This window comes from Canis aureus, chromosome 5, assembly GCF_053574225.1.
Source record: "Canis aureus isolate CA01 chromosome 5, VMU_Caureus_v.1.0, whole genome shotgun sequence".
In the NCBI taxonomy this organism is placed as follows: Eukaryota; Metazoa; Chordata; class Mammalia; order Carnivora; family Canidae; genus Canis; species Canis aureus.
Genome location: NC_135615.1, coordinates 19,461,655 through 19,481,759, shown reverse-complemented (window position 1 = coordinate 19,481,759; position 20,105 = coordinate 19,461,655). Strand labels below are relative to the sequence as shown.

General features: G+C 42.2%; 1 protein-coding gene across 7 annotated transcripts in view; it reads left to right on the top strand.

Annotated features, from left to right (window-relative positions):
• Positions 1 to 20,105, top strand: part of CACNB2 (calcium voltage-gated channel auxiliary subunit beta 2) — a 374,487-nt gene that overhangs the window by 105,359 nt on the left and 249,023 nt on the right. The window contains exon 1 of one of the 7 annotated variants that reach the window (XM_077897024.1): positions 18,304 to 18,893. The exons of the other annotated variants lie outside the window; for them this stretch is intronic. Within the exon in view, the coding sequence (XP_077753150.1) occupies positions 18,846 to 18,893 (48 nt within the window). The 5' untranslated portion in view covers positions 18,304 to 18,845. Of the gene's footprint in view, positions 1 to 18,303; positions 18,894 to 20,105 lie in introns of those variants that run through there. 7 annotated transcript variants of the gene reach the window in all.

Genomic DNA, 20,105 nt, shown 5'->3' with positions numbered 1-20,105 from the left:
ATTAGAAGCACACCTTACTGTCAAAACCAGTTAAGGAGTTAAATAGAACATGTCCTTGAGTAAAGAGTTTAATATAAAACAGATCACAGAATAAAGGATTGTTGCTTTATCAGGACAAGGAGTAAGTAAAAAAAAAAGTCTTGGTTTTAATGTGATAGAAAAAAGCTTACAAAGAACAATGTACTGTTATTTTAAAATATTAAAATGCATAACAAGAAAACAAATAAAATGAAAGGCAAGCCAGAAAATATTTGAAGCAAAGTACCGCATAGTTCTACAAGTTGCTAAGGCTGCAGCAATAAGGAAATTAAGTTTAAAAGTATCTGTTTCATTAATGCAATTAAGTAAAAATAGCTAAATTTTTAAAGAAACTATGCAAACCCCCCCTCAAATTCACACATTGAGATAAAAACTAATCACTTTCCAACTGGCAGTATTGTTATGCTTTCAATTAAATTGGAACAAATGCATCAACATTCCAGTAGAAAGGAAACTATTTCAGAACTCCCAGGACCCCCCTAAGACAAAATCTCTCAATTTCAACAGTAATCTTGACTCAACTGTTGTATTAAATATGACAAAAAATGAGCAGAAAGTTCCTAATAAGACATTTATTGAAGTTAAGAGACAAATGGTGATTCAGAAGATTCCTGCATAGCTGGGTGGGAAAATTATTGTTTAAGGGTAGGGTCATTCCTGGGATCATGCTGGACCATGTTGGGAACAGGAAGAAAGTTGAAAGAGACAGGCTGGCAAAGTTGGAAGCACAGGGGTTTTGGGGGCTAAGGCTTTGAACTGGAATCCCTGCTCTAGCATTCACCAGCATGTGTCCCTGGCTATCACCCTGGGAACCCTGTTTCCTCAGTTGTGAAACTGAGCTACTACTCACTGACACTCCATTTCTGGGGAGAGTTACATGATGTTGTGAATACAAGGGAGAAGGTGCTGGCTCTTGTCATGGACTTTTGAAAAGCACTCACTTAGCAGGAGCCAACTGGCCTCTCCCTAGTACAGTGTCCTTGCTGTCTGCTGCAATGACCTTGGCTGCAAGACTATTACCTCATCAAAACCCCATTACAAAAGAGTCTGTTTGGAACCACAGATGTCTGGTTTCTTTGCGGAGATCCATATAGAATAAGATCACTGAGCTCAGCAATGAATTTCTGACATCAAAATTTAACCTTTGAACTAAAACCATTTAAAAACAAAAAGTAGGATGATTCAACCATTTCCCAACCCCCATATACCTATGATGATGGAGGTCCCTGTAGAATACGACGTTTTCTAATGTGCAAGCTGATCTCTCATTTTTTTTTAAATTGCTAATGCATATCAGGTGAAACATAACACCGATTCTTGCCCACAGCAGAGACATCTGTTAAGTGCACCTTGGAAATTGTGCCTGGGAGTTTGAATTTCAGTTGTGAATTTCAAATTTCTAAACAGTCTTCTGGATTCTTTTGTTGACTATGGAGGAGGATAGAGGCTTGTTGGGGTTCCATGGTGAAGCATCCTTGGAGGAGGGTGTGTGCTCCTTACGCAGCATGCACAGGCATGGGGGCTGACAAATGATCCCCCCAAAAGAATTGTGTCCTAAACCCTGGAACCCATGAATATATAACCTGACATGGTGAAAGAGACTTTGCAGATGTGATTTCATTAAGGATCTTGAGCTGGGAAGATTATCCTGGATTATCCCAGTAGGCCCAGTGTAATCGCCAGGGTCCTTACAAGAGAAGGAGACAAGAGAATCAGCATCGGAGGAGGAGATGGTGACCACAGAAGCAGAGGTCAGAGGGATGTGACTGCTGGCTTTGAAGATGGAAAAGGGACCAGGAGCCAAGGAACGTGGCAACTTCTAGAAGCTGAAAAGGGCAAGGAAACAGGCTCTCCCCTCAAGTCCCCCAAAGGAACACAGCCCTGCCGCCACCTTTTTCTCCCTGTGACACTCATTTTGGAACCTCTGACCTCCAGAACTGTAAGATAATAAATCTGGGTTGTTTGAAGCCACTGCATTTGTGTTAATTCATGACAGTGGCCATGGGACCCAAACATAATAAGCACATGGTATGTAAAATTGCCCCCAGAGTGCCTGCGGTGGGTGTTGAGGTGAAGTGGGGAGGAACTGCAATGCTGTCACCTGTGCTCATTTTTATTTTTGTCAAAACAATGCAGAATATGTTTCATCTTATGGGTTAGCCGTGTGATTACCTGTGGTCCACCAAGAAGTGAGAGGGTCAACTGCTGCTAGGCATTATCTTCTCCAGCAGGGTGCCTTCTAAAGCAGAGCAGAGAATTTTCATTTTAAGAGAAAGAGAAAATCCTGGGGAGGTGAAGGTATGGGGTTGGAGGTGTTCCTGCTTTCCTTTATACAGCAGGAACTTTCATTTATTTTTATTCTGACCTTGCTTTCAACTATACGTAGTTCTCATGTTAATCAGGAGCTGGGAAGCAGTCCCTGGGCATCATGGGGTCGGTGCTGGAGAGGAGATGTAAGGAGCGAACATAGACTCTGGCGCTAGGAGGAAATGTTCAGAAGGCACCCTCTGTTGGCTATTCCATTCCGAGAGTCCAGAGAGCAGCTCTAGGTCAGAAACCACAGTGCCTCCCTGAGTCCCTGGAGTACAAAAGCTTTAGTGGAAAGGCTGGATGCTCTAGTGGTCAAACACCACCTCCTCCGTCCTCTTTCTGACCCCCCAGAACTGAAGCTCTGTGAGTTTTTAAGCCAGGGAGGTAACCTCTCTATGCTCAGTTTTCCCATGTAAATGGGTACAAAAATATTAGCTTAAAAAAACCGATGTGAAAGTTAAAAGAAAAAATATAAAGAGCTTAGCACAGAAGAAGCGCTCCATAAATGTTAAGCTATCGTTATAATTACTATAACCTTAGGGAACATCAGAATTTTTAAAGGGGGAACCAAAAGACCAAATTAATCTCTTTCTTTAATTTTTTATTTTTTTTTAACAATATTATGCCTGCCTCTCTGTTACATAAATGAGCCAAAGGTGGCCTCTGTGTAGTGGCCTATGGGTTATTTATTTCTCCAGAGGGCTGAAACCTGTGAGCTCAAGAGCCAGCTGGGGCCAAATGCAAATTCTGACATATCCAATTGTTTTAAACACAGCCCCAAAGCAGATTTTTAGTCTTTTAGAGCCTGCCTGCTTTGCTCAACCCCCAAATTTTACCTACGAGTACTACCCAAAAAGCCCCAGCCTGCTCTAGACCTTTGGAGATCTCTGACCCAGAGGCTCCCAACCATGCTGTGGAGTGACATCACTTAAGCCCCTCTTGCATTCCCCTGGCTACCTTGTCCTCCTCCCCTTCTGAGTAGCACCTCCTGAGTGCCATAGCCTCTGGACAGACTCCTACCCTGAGGAACCACCCCCAACCCCAATACAAATCTGTCAGTCACTCAATAAAACTTCTGTGTCATTGCCACCTCAGTCTTATCTTTTTCCTTGATCATCCCCCAGATCCCTCAGACCCCCACATTCTTTTTTCCAACTAACACCAACTCCCAGTAAAGGAACATTCCAGCACATCTTTGCTTCTCCCCCTCATAATAAGCTAAATAGAATCAAGGGACAGAAATGTAAATGTCTTAATTTTCCATACAGTTGCCCAATTTGGGACATGAAGCGTTGGATAGAGGAAGATTGTCAGGAATGCCAAATATCTCAAATTCTTACATTCTTTCCATCACACCTTAAAAAAAAAAAATCACACTAAGATTTTAGGCACATCTGTTGGTACTTTCCAAAATAAATCTACCAAACGAGAAAAATGAAATTCAAATATATAAACCTAAGCTTAGAAATTCAGTAGGACAGCCTCACTTCGCCAGAGCCAATTAAGTTGAGTTAGGACCCAAATGAACTGTTCCTTGTGAAGGAGGAAAAATGTTTATATCAAGTATAACAAGTTGGATCTTTCAAAAAGGGAAAATTCATAGTTCAATTATTTCCCTTGGAATCTATCTGGTTCACAAGTGAGAATATTAAAATACTTCTGTGGTCTGTAATTTAAAAAATGGGCATACTATTTTTTAGATGTTGTTTATCCCTATACCAGATGACTCTCCCCAAGTTCCACTCTTTTGGTCTTCCCTTTGAGAAGATGTTTTTTCTGTTGCATCTATCATTCTTGTAGCATTTTCAACAAATTAAACCAAATGGAAAGAAAAATTGAGATTATCTTGTCTATTTCTTGGCTTCATTTTCCTCCACTGCTAGTGCAATATTATAAGGAGGTGAACTTCTTTTGAAGACACCTTAGGAAACAATGTCTGTGATCTCATTTGACATTGTCTGATACTACTCTCCGAAAGCTCTTCTTGTTATTCTATAATTTTGTATCTTTGTAGCCCACATCTTTTTTTTAAAGATCTTATTTATTAAAGAGAGAGAGTGTGAGCTAGGGAAGGGGCAGAAGGAGAGAGAGAATCTGCTGAGCATGGAGACCTACTTGAGGCTTGATTTCAGGACCCTGAGATCATGACGTGAGCTGAAATTAAGAGTAGGATGCTCAACTGAGCCATCTCGGTGCCCCAGTAGCCAACATCTTTTCATAGTCCATGGTACCGCCTTCCCTGTATCCTCATTTTCCTCTTTAAGGTTCCATGATCCGTGTATACATTCTCATCTCTGCTTCCTTCTCCCTCTGTCCGGTACTCTTGGGAAATCCCAAGCCATGCAAACCCCAACTCTCACTGACTCTGCTGTTGAATTTGAGCACGTAGACATGGCAAGGAAGAACCACAACTGTTTTTCTTTGAGTTTATGACCACAACTGTCAATCTGTCCTCAGTACTGCCTATTAGTCCTATTTGCTTGATCAAGCCACTCAACCACTTCTGAGATAATTCTTTCACTCCTTCTTCCTTGCCCTCACTCTGCAGCATTTCTCCCCTTCTTACTCTGAGTCAGTGACCTTTCTTCTTATTTCTTCTGAGAGAATAGCAACTGTCCACAAAGACCCTTGTTCTACTACCTCCATTAAATCTATCCACTGGTCCTCAAATCCTCTACCCTCCTCTCTGTTACAGCAGGTGGACCAACTGAGAGTCCACCTCAGCTCTGCTTGTGCATGGGGTCCCATCTCTCTGGGGAAACCAAGGATTTGGCTCCTACAATTATCCAGGGTTGCTCTTGAAACATCTTTCCCCCCAGTCCTTACCTTTAACACCTTCCATTCAGGGAGAAACTTGCCTTATTCCCATATCCTATTTCAGCTGTGTTTTCACTTTTCTACTCTTTGCTACAGAAAAATCTCCTTGAAAAAGTTTTCTCTATTCACTGTATCAAGTTGTTTGCCTCCCTCTCTTGATGAAATGTATTTCTTTTTTTTTTAAAGATTTTATTTATTTATTCATGAGAGAGAATGAGAGAGAGAGAGAGAGAGAGAGAGAAACAGGTTCCATGCAGGGAGCCTGATGTGGGACTCGATCCCTGGACTCCAGGATCACACCCTGGGCTGAAGACGGCTAAACTGCTGAGCCACCCGGGCTACCCTGAAATTTATTTCATTCAGACTTTCGACCCAGTCCCTCCATTGAATTCACTCTAGTCACAATCATCAGTGGCCTCCATCTCATCACATCTGATGATCCCTTCTCTGTCTGCGTCTGGCTTGGCCTTGCCCTGGCATTGGACCAGTTGAATCCCTTCCTCTGTCATGTGGAATGCCACACTCTTAGTTTCCTCGCAGAGTCACTCCTCTACTTCCCACCCCTACATGGTGCAAGCCCGAGGAATCCATTTCCAAACCTTGTTTCTGTCCGTGTATCTCTAGGGAATTTCGCTAAAACTCATGGTTCTAAAGATCATCTCTTTCTTTCTTTTTTTTTTTAAAGACTTTATTTATTTATTCATAGAGACACCGAGAGAGAGAGAAAGGCAGAGACACAGGCAGAGGGAGAAGCAGGCTCCAGGCAGAAAGCCTGACATGGGACTCGATCCAGGGTCTCCAGGATCACGCCCCGGGCTGCGGGCGGCGCTAAACCGCTGCGCCACCGGGGCTGCCCTATCTCAGGGTCCTGAAAAAAAAAAAAAAAGGAAAAGCCATATCCACCAAGATATTTCTTAAATATTTGTCTAATTCTGAGTAAAATATATATAAATTAACATTAAAATGTATAAATATAAGAATACATATTTATTATAAAATATTAATTAACAATGGAAATGGAAACAAATATTAAAAGTATCAACATGCAATTTTTCTGCATTGAGTGAAGTGGTGGTGGGGGAGGTAGGAGTGAATATAGAGGTAAGTTTCTTTCTCTTTCCATTTTTTTTTTTAGATTCTTAAAAAATTTTTTTGGTACTTTTTTTTTTATTTAAATTCAATTTGCCAACATATAGTATAATTCCCAGTGCTCATCCCATCAAGTTAGAAATAAGTTTCTGGGGATCCCTGGGTGGCGCAGCGGTTTGGCGCCTGCCTTTGGCCCAGGGCGCGATCCTGGAGACCCGGGATCGAGTCCCACGTCGGGCTCCCGGTGCATGGAGCCTGCTTCTTCCTCTGCCTGTGTCTCTGCCTCTCTCTCTCTCTCTCTGTGTGTGTGACTATCATAAATAAATAAAACTTAAAAAAAAAAAGAAAAGAAATAAGTTTCTGTTACATATAAATTGGTCAGCCTCTTAGAAAGATGAACTCTAGGCAGAATAAAGGGTGGGGGGAACCAGTGACCATCTGGGGGAAGAAAAATCCAGGCACATGAAGAGAGAGGGAACACATTCAGCTCAGGGGAAGAAGGGGAAGAAGCCACCTGTGTTGGAGCATAGCGAGTAGCCAGGGGCTTGATCGTTTAGGGTCTTTAGGTCTATTCTAATTGTAAAGGGAGGTCATTGGAGTATTCTGTAAAGGACAATTTGATTTACATGTTCAAAGTGGCACTGTCTGCTGTGTGGAAAATGCAAGGAGTTAGTGTGGGTACAGAGAAATTGTTTTTGAGACTACTGCAACAGTCCTTTTAAGAGAAAAGATCTTGCTCTAAGGCACTAGTGGGAGAAAATCTTGAGAAGTGTTTCAATTTTGGGTATGTTTTAAAGGCAGAGGTGACAAAATTGATAGATGTTGTGTTGAAAAAAAAGAAAGAAAAAAGGTCCAGGAGAGAGTCCAATTTGAGAAGAGGGGCAGACAAGGGCTGAGATTTGTGTGAATGGTCAAGCCAGTTACTGAAAAGAGGAACACGTAAGGAGAGGCAGGTTTGGAGGAGAAAGCAAAAAAGTACTTTTGAGGGGATATTAATTTTGAGATGCTTATAGGCCATGGATGTAGAGATGTCATTAGGCAATCTAGCATATGATTCCAAAGTTCAGAGAAGATTGGGTTGAGATATTAACTTGTAACTCAGCATATATATATATATATTTTTTTTTTTACTGACATATCAATTTTTTTTTAAAAAATTCTCATTACCAAGTCATTTCTGCCCATTCTCTATTTTTAAATGTAAACACTATTCTTTACCTTTTCTTCTTCATCTTTTTTGCATTTATTTTTTTTGGGATTCTTATCTCACTGTATTTGTTTTGTATATTATTCTTGATGCTTAGACTTTGGCCTGGTGTTTTCAATGTCAAGGGAGATTTAAGGGTATTTATTAAATACCAAAACTGCCAACATTGAAACCCTATTATGTATGTAGTAACAGCATAATTTGAAAAGGACTCAGCAGTAGTAAACATCAGTTTGTTTCCAGACTTGAGCTTAGTGGGTAACAGAAAGTTTGATGATCTAGGAGGATATTTCCATGAAAGTCTCAACAGATACTTAAAAGAATTTACACATTTGGCTCAAGTGATATTTTCTTACTTTCTAAATGGGAAATTTTAGGTTTGGTGGAAATTTCTAAAGTCTTCTTTCAAGAATATACACAGAATCTTTGCTCTCCTGTTGGCCACTTTCATCTCCTCTTGGCTGACATCCATTACAGTGCCCCATCCATAGGAGGTACCCACTAATCGTCTTGAATTGAACAGGGCCTACCAGAGCACTCCTTTCATCTTCTGAAGTAATTAAGTTAATCTGGAAACACTCAGCTTCAAATTAGGATAGAAAAGAACACTGTGTGCTTTCCTTTGAGGATAGGATAAAATTAAAAAAGCTCATTAAAACTGTAAAATCTAAAATGAACACAAGGTGATATCAATACCTAATCTAGTCTATTTTTAGAGAGTTTGCAAAGTGATTTTGAGCATCTCTTCTAATACAGAGATTGAGTCATTTTTGATGTAAGTCCATTTCTCCTGAAATGCATAGACCCTTTGCTGTCCCTTTGGCCACTTCTGCTCCTAATCCTCCCCAAAGCAAGATGAAAATGAACAATTCAGTGCGTGCCCCAAGGAAGTTAGTGTTTGACTATTTTGAGAGTCTTTTCTAATGAGTTCCTGTTCGGTGTCCTCATTGGAGGAGGGAGTATACCAAATGTGGGTGTTCCCATTGGGGAGGGGAAGCCCGCAGGGGGCGGGAGGGGGGCAGTGACCAGTGGAAGAATTCACCCCAGGTAGAACAAAAGAAATGAAAGTGTATCTGACACACCACAGGGGATCAGTGGGCAGAACAGCAAAGGAGAGACTCTGCTGGGAGGAGGTGGTGAGGGGCCACAGTTACAGGGCAGGGGTGGGAGTCTGCAAATGCCTAGAATTTTCCCTTTTTGGTAATCTTAGGAACTCCACCAGGTCATCCCTGTTCAGTGGTTGTTTCAAGGTGGCTTGCTGCTCAATTGATGAGCCTGGTGACATTGCCTGTTTGCAATCACCTGGGTGGTGGCCCCTGTGGGCCCTTTCAACTTTTCAGGTTTCCACTGGCCAAGCTTGTCACCTAAAAGGGCCTCTACGGTGCATCAGGCTAGTGGGCCTCCCCTATGGTGATCTCCTTTTTTTTTTTTTTTTTTTTTTGGAAGTTGTCCATTCTAAAATATGAAGGCTCTTCAGCAAGCCACGATGAAGTAAGAAAGTTTTTTTTTTTTTTTTTTACTTCTGGACAAATTTCAGATTTAAGGTTTAAGATCTGCAGATATTCATCATGACCCCCGGACAATCACACTGTAGTATAGGGTAGAACAAAACAAAAACAGAAACAACCCAAATTGCTTTTGAGCTGGACACCCTTTATCTTTGGCTTCCTCTGTGAACACCCGCCTACCTCTGCTGGCTGGAAACCCAATACCATTCAGCCTTCAGCCTCAGTGCCTCCCGGGTCTGCCCTTGGCTGTTCATGTGAGCTCTCTACCTCCTCTTCCTGTTCTCTGCTATGTCTCCATGCTAGTGAGGTATTGGCAAGAAAAGCCATCTTCTGTGCTACAAGATGAGGGGAGGGGGCTGTCCTATTCTCTCCTCTCATTGTACTTCCAGCTTGATGACTGGATCTGGGTTGAAGTGGCCACACCAAAAAAAAAAAAAAATCAGTCTAAAGGTCACAATCATGTAAATATTTATCAGAAGCCCATCAATGAGAAACAATGTTCCAGTGGAATTATCTGAAGGACACAGAGTCCATCACTATGTAAAGCTCTGCAGTTTTAGTGGTTGGGAGCAGGAGCTTTGGAGTTCAGCAGATCTAGGTTCAAATCCTGTTATGGCTGCTTACACATTGTGTGTGCACCCTGCACCCAGTTGGCAAAATCTGAAGTCTGTTGCCTCATTGGTCACCCAGGGATAATCAGAGCTGGTATGAGGATTTATTTATCTTTATTTTTAATTTTTTTTAAGATTTTATTTATTCATGAGAGACACAGAGAGAGGCAGAAACATAGGCAGAGGGAGAAGCAGGTTCCCTCCGGGGAACCTGATGCGGGACTTGATCCCAGGACCCCCAGTATCACGACCTGAGCCAAAGGCAGATGCTCAACCACTGAGCCACTCGGGTGCCCCTGGTAGGAGGATTTCATAAGGAATAGTGTTTACTCAGTGTTTGTGCCAGTAAGCATTAGGTCTTTGTCACTGCCACTGTCCCTATTACTCTGTGTCAGGCCATGTCATTGGGGAGTCTGGTGTGTTGTCTCGTCGCCTGCACTGTGTTACTGAACGTGCTATGGCTGGAGACTCGCACTTGCCAGTGAAGGTCAGGCTGAGGGTGCAGCTCTTTAAAACCCACTGTGGCCATTTACCATAAGGATGCTGTCAAGAGTGCTGTTTATCACCTTACACAATGTTCCTTTTTATGGGGACCTCCAGGAGAATTCCGTGTCCGGCATTAGTGCCAGGCAGAGTTGTTCTTCTGAGCATTGGGTTATTTTTAAGCTTATGGACAGTAAATTATATAACTGACCAAGTTTCCCTTCTTGAGTTGGCTGCTAGAAAGCTTAGAGCCAAATGTATGCCTCATTTGTAGGAAGTACATTGATTATAATGGGGTGCGTTTCTGCTTCCCGTTTTCTGTTCTCATTTTTTAAATTTTATTTACATATTCATGAGAGACCCAGAGAGAGGCAGAGAGTGAGAGGCAGAGACAGAAGAAGCAGGCTTCATGCAAGGTGCCCGATGTGGGACTTGATCCCGGGACTCCAGGATCATGCCCTGAGCCGAAGGCAGATGCTCAACCGCTGAGCCACCCAGGTGTCCCATGTGCTCATTTTATGATTCTTTTTTTCCTTTTATTTCATGCTACCTAAATGTTATTTGAAAATGTATTTTAGTAAATTAAATTATTTTTGAAGCAAGATTTGTGATAGATAGGTAAAATAGTTTTAAATAAATTAACCCAGGTGAATGACTTACAAGTTTAATAGCTAAGAGAAGTTTAATCTTTATAAGGAGCTACTTGTTATGGAAGATGAATTTTCCAATTAGTAAAATTCCAGACATTGCAAGAATGAGAAAGGAATAGGTTCAAGGGTGCAGCTGTCTTACGGAAAAATAAGGATGATTTGGAAAACCAGTAGAAGGGGACCATTGCACTCAAAAAGTGTTGTGTGATTGATTTAATTAATTGAATCATTGTGTTCTACCACTGGGTCAGCTTATAAAAATAATTTTGGCCTTTGATAGAGAGCAGAGGAAGACTAAAGGGCTCAGGGGTCAGACTCCCTTGATAGAAACCCTGGTTCTAAAAAAAAAAAAAAAGGAACCCTGGTTCTGTCATTTTCTTGGGCAATTTATTTAACTCCATTGTGCCTCCATTTCTTTGTTTGTAAAGTGACTATAAAACAGTACTTCCCACATAGGGTTCACAGGAGAATCAGAGGGTAATCTGTGTGAGGGTTTAAAACAGGGACTGGCACTTAGTAGGAGTCAGTGCCTCTCCTGTTCTTCTTTACCTTTTGCACTTGAGCCCATGAACTTTGAAAAATATGCCAATGGTCAGTTTTGTAATGAATTGCTTCGTAGGGTTAGTCACACAGTAGTTGGGCTGGATGCTGGTGCAATCTTCATGACAAGTAAGGATTCTAATTTTTTTTTAAAGTGGTTTATATGTACATCACAGAATTATTTTTAGGAAAAAAAATGTGTATTTCTTTTTCTTGGTCTTTCCAAACAAACAGGAAATCAAAATAGCTGCTGTGAATTATCTTATCCTATTATCATCATGAAATGATGATATGTTACACTATGAATGTTCTCATGAAATGTTACACTATGAATAGCGCACTTTGTCCTTTATCACCAAAGTGTCAGTGTTTTCTTTCTTATATACGTGTTGTGTTTCCTTGTAGCTATAATGAATGAAATGAACTGATCAAATCTATTCTTTGGAAAAATTAGTGTCTCATGGAAAATTTTTAAACACATAAATGCTCTTGGCTTTTACCCCTCCTTCTTCGCTTTCTTTGCCTCCCGTGATAAATGCCTATTTATTTCTTCTTCTTCCATCAGCTCTTCTTCTGTGCTTCCTCCTTGTGATACAAAACCTAATGTCTGGGGAGAGAGAGAGAGTGCTGGGGGTGTAGAACAGAAGGGGTAGGGTTTCTGTTTGCTAGCTCTCTTTGTTCAGAATCTGAGTAATGGGCAAAGTGGGGAAAACTAAAGAAAATTAAAAAACAACAGAAATTATTTTTATTTTTATTTTTTTAAGATTTTATTTATTTATTCATAAGAGACACAGAGAGAGGCAGAGACATAGGGAGAGGGAGAAGCAAGCTCCCCCACAGGGAGCCTGATACAGGATTTGATTCGGGACGCCAGGATTATGCCCTGAGCTGAAGGCAGATGCTCAACCACTGAGCCATCCAGGTGTCCCAAAAAACAACAGAAATTAAGCAAATGTACCAAATATAAGGCTGAAGGTGTATATTGATGGAGAGAAAATCAGGAGACTGATCCCTGGGTGGCGCAGCGGTTTGGCGCCTGCCTTTGGCCCAGGGCGCGATCCTGGAGACCCAGGATCGAATCCCACATCGGGCTCCTGGTGCATGGAGCCTGCTTCTCCCTCTGTCTGTGTCTCTGCCTCTCTCTCTCTCTGTAACTATCATAAATAAATAAAAATAACAAAAAAAAATAAAATAAAAGAGACTGAATGCCTGGGAGAGGAGTTTCTTAATGTTTTTGTTTGTGTTGAAAGGTGAGGACGGCCTTACAAGTGGCTTTCAGGTTAGAGAGAATTAGGAAGAGGGGTGCTTGGGTGGCTCAGTCTGTTGAGCATCCAACTCTTGATTGTTGCTCAGGTCATGATCTCAGGGTCATGAGATCGAGCCCCACATCGGGCTCCATGCTCAGTGTAGGGTCTGCTTGAGGTTCTTTCTCGCTCCCTCTCCTCCTGCCCCTCCCTCTGCTCATGTTCTTTCTCTAAATAAATAAATAAAATCTGTTTTTTTTAAAAGAGAGAATTAGGGAGAAAAGGAAATTTGGGGGAAGTGTTGCTGTGAGTTGGAGGATTCTTTGTTGTGTTCTTTGAGCTATACATAATTAAAAGATTGGCACTTGATTTTCAATCACTTTTTGTTGTGGGATTGCATTTTTTTCAACTAGGCCGTGGGGATTTACTGGAGTTGCACGGTTTTCTCGTGATTTTGAATGTAACCTGTATTCATTTTTTTAAGATTATTTATTCGGTGAGAGACACGGAGAGAGAGGCAGAGGCATAGGCAGAGAAAGAAGCAGGCTCTGTGTGGGGAGCCTGATGTGGGACTCGATCCCAGGACCCCAGGATTACAACCTGAGCCAAAGGCAGACACTCAACCACTGAGCCACTCAGGGGCCCCTGAATGTAACTTGTATTCTAACTCTAGAACACCAGATATGTCCTAGACTTAGTGAAGTCTAGTACACATTTCCTGGTTATTATTCATTTGCAAGTATGACTTCTTCCCCCCAATCACATTGCATGAAACTGTTTTGTTTACTTCTGCTGCTCTCTGTATGTAAGTGGAAGATAAACAAGTGATGCCACTCACATCACTGAGAAGAAATGCCTGGTTGTTGGTCTGAAAAACAAACAAAACAACCAGTGGATAAAAAGAGAATCTGGACAACCTGATGAGGGGGAAAAAAAAAAAAAACAGAGAAAGAGAAGATGTTGGAAGCTGGAATAGAATATAGTGGTGCTTTTGGGTGACTAGATAAGTAGAGCTGAATGGAAGAGACAGAGAGCCAACAAGAGATCCTGATCAGGATTCTAAGAGAAATGAGGATATTGACCAAGCATAGAAGTAAAGTGGAATTAATGTGAAAATAAAGATTTATCATGGGATGTGCTACTGGAGACCGAGCTTCACTAGTGGATCGAAATATCTAGAGTTGAGAGAATTTGGGAACATGTATCTTTTACATTGGATTTCTTTTTCTGTTTTCTGTACTTGTGCTTATCCACTTTTATTTCCTAAATACCTCATGGATTTATCCGTGTCTCTTCCCTCTACCTTCTTAGCATAAGAAGCCATCACAGCAGCTTCTGAGCTGGTCTCACTGCCTCCTCTCTGGCCATCTCCCACTCTGCTTCAGCTCCACTACCAACATGTGTTTTAGATGATACAAATTTGATCACGCCTCTTAACTGTATGAATGGAATCCCACTGCTGTCAGTGTAAAGATGAAAGTCCCCAGCATGGTCCTTGTGATCTGGAAGTTATCTACCTTCCTATCCTATTCTTGTACCACTCTTCCTCTTCCTTTATCCTTCAACTGCTTCCACTCAGCATCCTCTTTTCTACCACAGAGACCTTTGTAAATAATGTTCCTCCATCCGGAATATGGCTACCATAGTCCCTCTCCCCACCTCCTCTTCCTTACATTTGGTTAACTCCTCCCCACACTTCATACCTCACCTCAATGGCACTGCCTCAGGGGAGCCTTTTCTGACACCCCTAATTCTAGAAGTTGTCTACTGCTATATATGGTCACAATAGTCTATACTTTCCTTTGAAGAACTAGGCAGTTTGCAATGATATGTTTATGTGATTGATTTGCCTTGTCTTATCCCGTGGGTGTTAGTCTCTCTGCAGTCAAGGACCTTGGTTATTGAACTTATTCTTTTATCCCTAGTGTGTAGCAGGTATGCATACATAGGAGGTAGCACTCAATTGATATTGTTGATGGATGATCTTGTTTACGAATATAGGCATTTGGTCCTTTTGCTTTGTTTTGTTTTTACTGAAATCAGTGAAGAGCTTTTTGGTGCATTTAAGAACACAAGGCTCTGAACAATTACCTTTACAACATACTGTGAAAGAAGACTTCAGTTGGATATATGGGCTGGAGTGTCTGCAAGGGGAGGGAAACCATAGCCACAAAAAAAGTCATAAACACTCAAGCCAGAGTCAGCCTTGACAAGGAGCCTTCAGCTCCCCTACTTCTCTAGATCTGGTTTTATCAAAGAGTCTTCTCAAAACAAGCATTTAATCTGCGTTTTACATCCACTGCGTACTTTATTCCTCCTAAGTAATAGTAATGTAGAAAGGAAATAGTAAATAAACATGAATTCTCAAATTTTATAAAGACTTCCCAGATATAAGTCTCTTGGGCTGTTAAAAAAAACACCTGGCCTCGACATCATTTATCCGCAATTATTTTTAACTCGTTGCTTTTGTCATTCTGCCTCTCATCGTCACCTTTTAATATTTTACTTGAATACATCTAGCATGATAATAAAATAGCTAATCTTGTAATTCATTAGATTTGTGATTTAGCTGCGTGATCCAAACAGCTAGTTTTATTAACTTGATCTGATTTGATTTTTTAGTAGATAGACATTTATTGTAGATAACCACACAAGTTCAAAAGCTTCAGATTTCTTATTTATCTTGAACTATTGACTAGTTTTTAAAACAAAACAGTCTGGAGATTTTTCCCCTCTAATTTTTAAATAAAACAACAGATACCTTCACATACAAAGACTTCACTAATTCATAAAGTCTAAAATCTTTGCTGTGGTGTTCAAAGCACTTCACAGTCTAGTCTTATCCTGCTCTCCCGACCCTCCCCTACTCCCATCCTCCTCCCCAGTCCTAGATTCTGTGAATTCATCATTCATTCCAGAAACATTTTGGGGTACTTTTAAAATACACAGTTGGTGGCCTGCCTGGGTGGCTCAGTTGGCTAAGCCTCTGACTCTTGATTTCCGTGCAGGTCATGAACTCATGGTCATGGGATAGAGCCCTGTGCTGGGCGTGAAGCCTGTTTAAGACTCTCTCTCGCCCTCTGCCCCCGCCCCTGCTCCTGCACACACCCTCTCTTTCTCTCTCAAACAAACAAACAAAACAAAACAAAACAAAACAAAAATCCACCCTCAGCTTTTATAACTGAGATCGAATTAAAAGTGACCTCAATAACATAGGAGTGTCTCTTTCATATTATAGTGTGAATGTAAGCAACAGAGGGACTGAGAAGCTTTCTGTCTTGTTGCTCTGTTCTCCCAAACATTCAGCTTCCTCCTCAACTTAAATGGCTTTTCAATGGTTCTAGCTGTCAGCACCATGTCTACAGTCAGGACAGCAAGAAAGGGAAAAGAGAACAGGAAAGGTATGCTCCATTCCCTCTAAGGGCGGGACTAAGACATTGGCACCTGTCGTTTCCTCCTTTCCTGTGGAACAGAATCTGGTCACGTGACCTTTCCAGGTAGCAAGGGAGGCCAGGATATCTCCTCGCCCAGCAGCCACATGTCCATTTCCATCACTCTTAATGAGGCAAAGGGAACTCACAAAGAGAGTCTTTGTCACAGTTGCTATGTGTCCATCACTGCACTAAATGTCAGGGATACAGAAATGAGTGAGGCCTGGATTTAGGGGAGAACCCAGGTTAGTTTGAGGGACTTTGGGTATATCCCTGTTCTCTGAGTATATCACAAATATTTAATCTGTTTACATTTTCTTCACATTCAATATAAACCAAATTTATTTTGTATATATATTTATATATTTGGCATATAATTTTCTGTGCTTTTGCCTCTATTGTCACATTGCCTGGAATGCTTTCGAACCTCATTTTTACACTGGGTGCAATTCTACATACTCATTCTGCAAAGAGCAACCCATATTCCCAAGTTAGTAGTCCTTCCAGGGATAGGTAGGAGCTGTATCAGTGGTATTCCCAGAACACTCAAATTCTGTGTTCTCTTTCCTTTGTTTTGTTTTAGGTCCCTAGAGACAGGTAGGGACTATATTTTATTCATTTCCTATTTCGAGCACCCAACACAGTGGTGAGCAAATAGAAGGTGCTTGATAAATGCTTGCTGAATCAAATTGGTGCTTGGCATCCTTTCATAGATTCTTGAATGACAAGGTGGGTGGAATCTCTAATGAACTGTGGATCTCTCTCATTTTGTGTTTAATAATATCAGCGTTAATAAAAAGTTATTAACTGATTCTGTTAATAATCAGTTAACAACTGATTGTTAATAATCAGTCTGATTTTTGAGAATCAGAATCAGAGAATCAAAATCAGAATCATGGAAGAAATCATATCTCCAACATTTTCCTCTTATTCTAACTTAGAGTTAATGTTAATTCTTTATTTTTATTCAGTTATTCTAGTAAATGTGTTCTAGATGAGACGGATGAAGGGTCTTCAAGAAAAGGTCTAAATTTGAATTATATTCTCTATCACTAACTATGTTTCTCACTAAAGTTTCTTCAAGAAATCAAATTGATTTCTTACCTACTGGGAATGTATCCTGGATGGTCCAGGAGGTATTGAGATTTTGTTTGTTTGCTTTTCCCAATGCCTCCTTTACAAGCACATTTGCAATGTAGTTCAGACATTTTATTTTATTCTAGGCTTCTGATATAATCCCAAAGGTAACCTAATTGTCTATCTATAATTTATTCATTATTTCCCTTTTGAACCTTCCAATACATGGAGGATTAATTAGTCTATGAGAAAGCTGTAGAATTTTCACAGACTAGATAAATTACCAGGCATAGTAATACTTTTGCTTACGTTACTCATAGACAAAACACTTGACCATGTGGGGCCTTAGTTACTTTATTAGTGAAATGAGAACATTGAAATGAGGCAGGGGTTTTGTTTTGTTTTGTTTTAATCTCTAACAGGCTCCTGGACTATTCATAATAATAAAGATTTGTTACTATAAATCATAGGTTTTAAGGAAATATTGGAGAAGTGTTGGCCTCCTCGTAGGCTGGCACTGTCTAGGGCCCTAATGAACATAACATGATGGTGAGTGATCTTCATCCATGACTTGAAATAGTTAACCTGCCTCCTCAAGTGGCACCAGTATCTGAAGGGACCTGGGCATAGGGGCACGTGTGCATCCATAGCCGTGGCACACTAACGGGCCATATGAATCATTGCTAATTAGAACGGTTGATACCATGCAAATCAGTAGTTTTATCCCCCAGATGCCTGTTAATAATTCATCTCTTCAGGTGTGACACGCACAAAGGCCTTTTAGGAAGAACGATAGGATCAGCTCAGCCCCTGCAAACCGTGTCTTTAGAGAAGGACGTAAATTATAGCTTGCGAGGACCATTCATTTGTAAGATCTGGTGCTTTGCAGGCAGCCTTATTCAGCTCCTCATATCTAAATCATAGGTGAGATATCATCTAATTAATTATATTATCTGACTCCTTACGTCTGACTCTGATCGGATCTGCTTACCGGGGTTGTGTGTAGTGAGTGTGCCTTCATGTAGGAAGTGAGTCCTTGGCCGTGAGCGAAAAGAGAAAAAGGAACCTGTTTGGCTGCAGTGGCTGAGTGATGGGGTCCTGAGACCACTTCCTCCGGTTGGTGGGGAACACGTACTGCAGGACAAAGCGTCTGACAGTGTGGAGGGTGGCTCTGTAGTCCTAGGCATCCGGAGTGAATTAGAGTCTGGACTCTGTGATTTTTCAGGAGACAGGGAGGAGGGAGGAGCTGCAGATCAGATATGCCCGGAGCGTTCGCGGGGTGACCGCGAAGCAGGGACGCTGCTGCCACTCCGAGCTCTGGGAAGGAGGCGGTGATGGCAGCGCAGCCGCGGGGGCAGCGGCGCGGGGGGCAGGAGCAGGAGCGGCATCAGGGGTAGGCCTCCCCTCGCAGCCCGCGGGGGGCTGCGGCCTTGCAAGGGGCCAGAGGCTCCCCGACGCTGGCCAGTGCCCCGAGCTGAGAATGGCTACTGTGACCATGTGGCCCAGAAACTCTCCTGATCCGGACGGTCGCACGCGTGTGCCCGTAAGAGTTATTTCAGGAAAATAAATTCTCCTCTGGGTAGATGTCTGGTGGGTAGACAACTCCCTGCAGAAGATCCCAGATTCCCCGAGAAAGGGAAAACAAAGTTTTGGCATGCTTGCCGGACCGGCGGGTGTTTTTAGGAGCTACCTGGGAGGCAGAAGCTGAGTGCCCATCGGCCCCGTGCCTCTTACCTGGGAGGACAAGGTGGGAAGCAATGGACAGTGGCTCTGATGAGCCCAGAAGGCACAGCGCAGCTCGGTGAAGCCACACGCTGACTGCGTTCGGCACCGCTCTTCATGCAGTGCTGTGGGCTGGTGCATCGGCGGCGAGTCCGGGTGTCCTATGTAAGTTGCTGTTGCTGTGCAATTGCAGCCGGGGCTGCAGATCCGATTCGTGTCTGTCTGGTGCATGTTGCCTCTTTCCGATGCCTTGAATCCCTGTGCTCAGGATCGGCCAGAGAATCAATCATTTGTACTACGAGTTTCCGAGGCACCTGAGGTCTAGGAGATTCTGAGATGCCCCCCCCGCCCCCACCCCGAGATTTTTTTTTTTTTTAATAGATCTCCGGTGCCGTGTTACTTTGCTAAGATGGGCAATAACTTGCGCGGGGGACCGTGTGGCCAGTCCATTGTCTCCGAGCTCTGTGTCCATGCAGACCAGTTGATAGCCTCTTTTACCTAAAGGAGTCCTGTTCTCGTCTTTGAATGACGGCAGGAGGAGAATCTCTTTTAGAGAGAAATGCTATGGAGTTGGTGAAATTAAAGATAGCCACAGAGGCTACTATTAAATCCCATTCGGAACGGCTGCAGGGAAACAGTAGATGATAATCACTTGACGGATGACACAGCTGTTGCAGCAACGCCGGCGTTTGCAGCAGCTTTATCGTTCTGTGACTGTTTCACTGAAATAGCCCTTATTTCACAGACCTGCTGTGTTTTGCAAAATGGCTGTCTGAGTATTAAATCCTACAAGGCAGGCTTGCACACACACTCAAGTATCACTACTTAACGTGATGGGATGCTAATTGAAATGTGCCGTGCAGCACGCTAGCCGCCAAGCTCGCAGGAGGCGCTGGCTTTATTTGCTACTCCTTGTGCATGTGGCTGCTTCATTTTCAGGGACTGATGTGAAAGAGGATGAGAGGTTTACGCAGGCTGGCCAAACTGCAGTGCTGAAACGCCTGACACTGGTTTGAGATTCCTGGCTGCAGAACACGTGGAAATTCCACAAAGGCAGCTAATCACTCCTTCCGGGTGTAACGTAAAGAAACCTGTGACCTTGGAAAATTGGCCCTGGAAAGGACCTGTGTGATGCTGCCAGGACTAACAAGGTCAAAATCTGATAGGATCTAAATAATAAAGTTGAGGATTGGGAGTTGGAGGGAGAGGGAGGGAGAGCTCTATTCCCATCAGGTGGTAAGAGGTAATGTTCAGCTTCGTTAAATAGGGAGAAGCGTATGTAAGAAGCCCCCCGAAATTTTAAGGAGTTTTGTAATTGTTATGTATTCGGCGCTGTTTGTCTTTTGAATGCAACAGTTGACACGTAAGGATAGATGT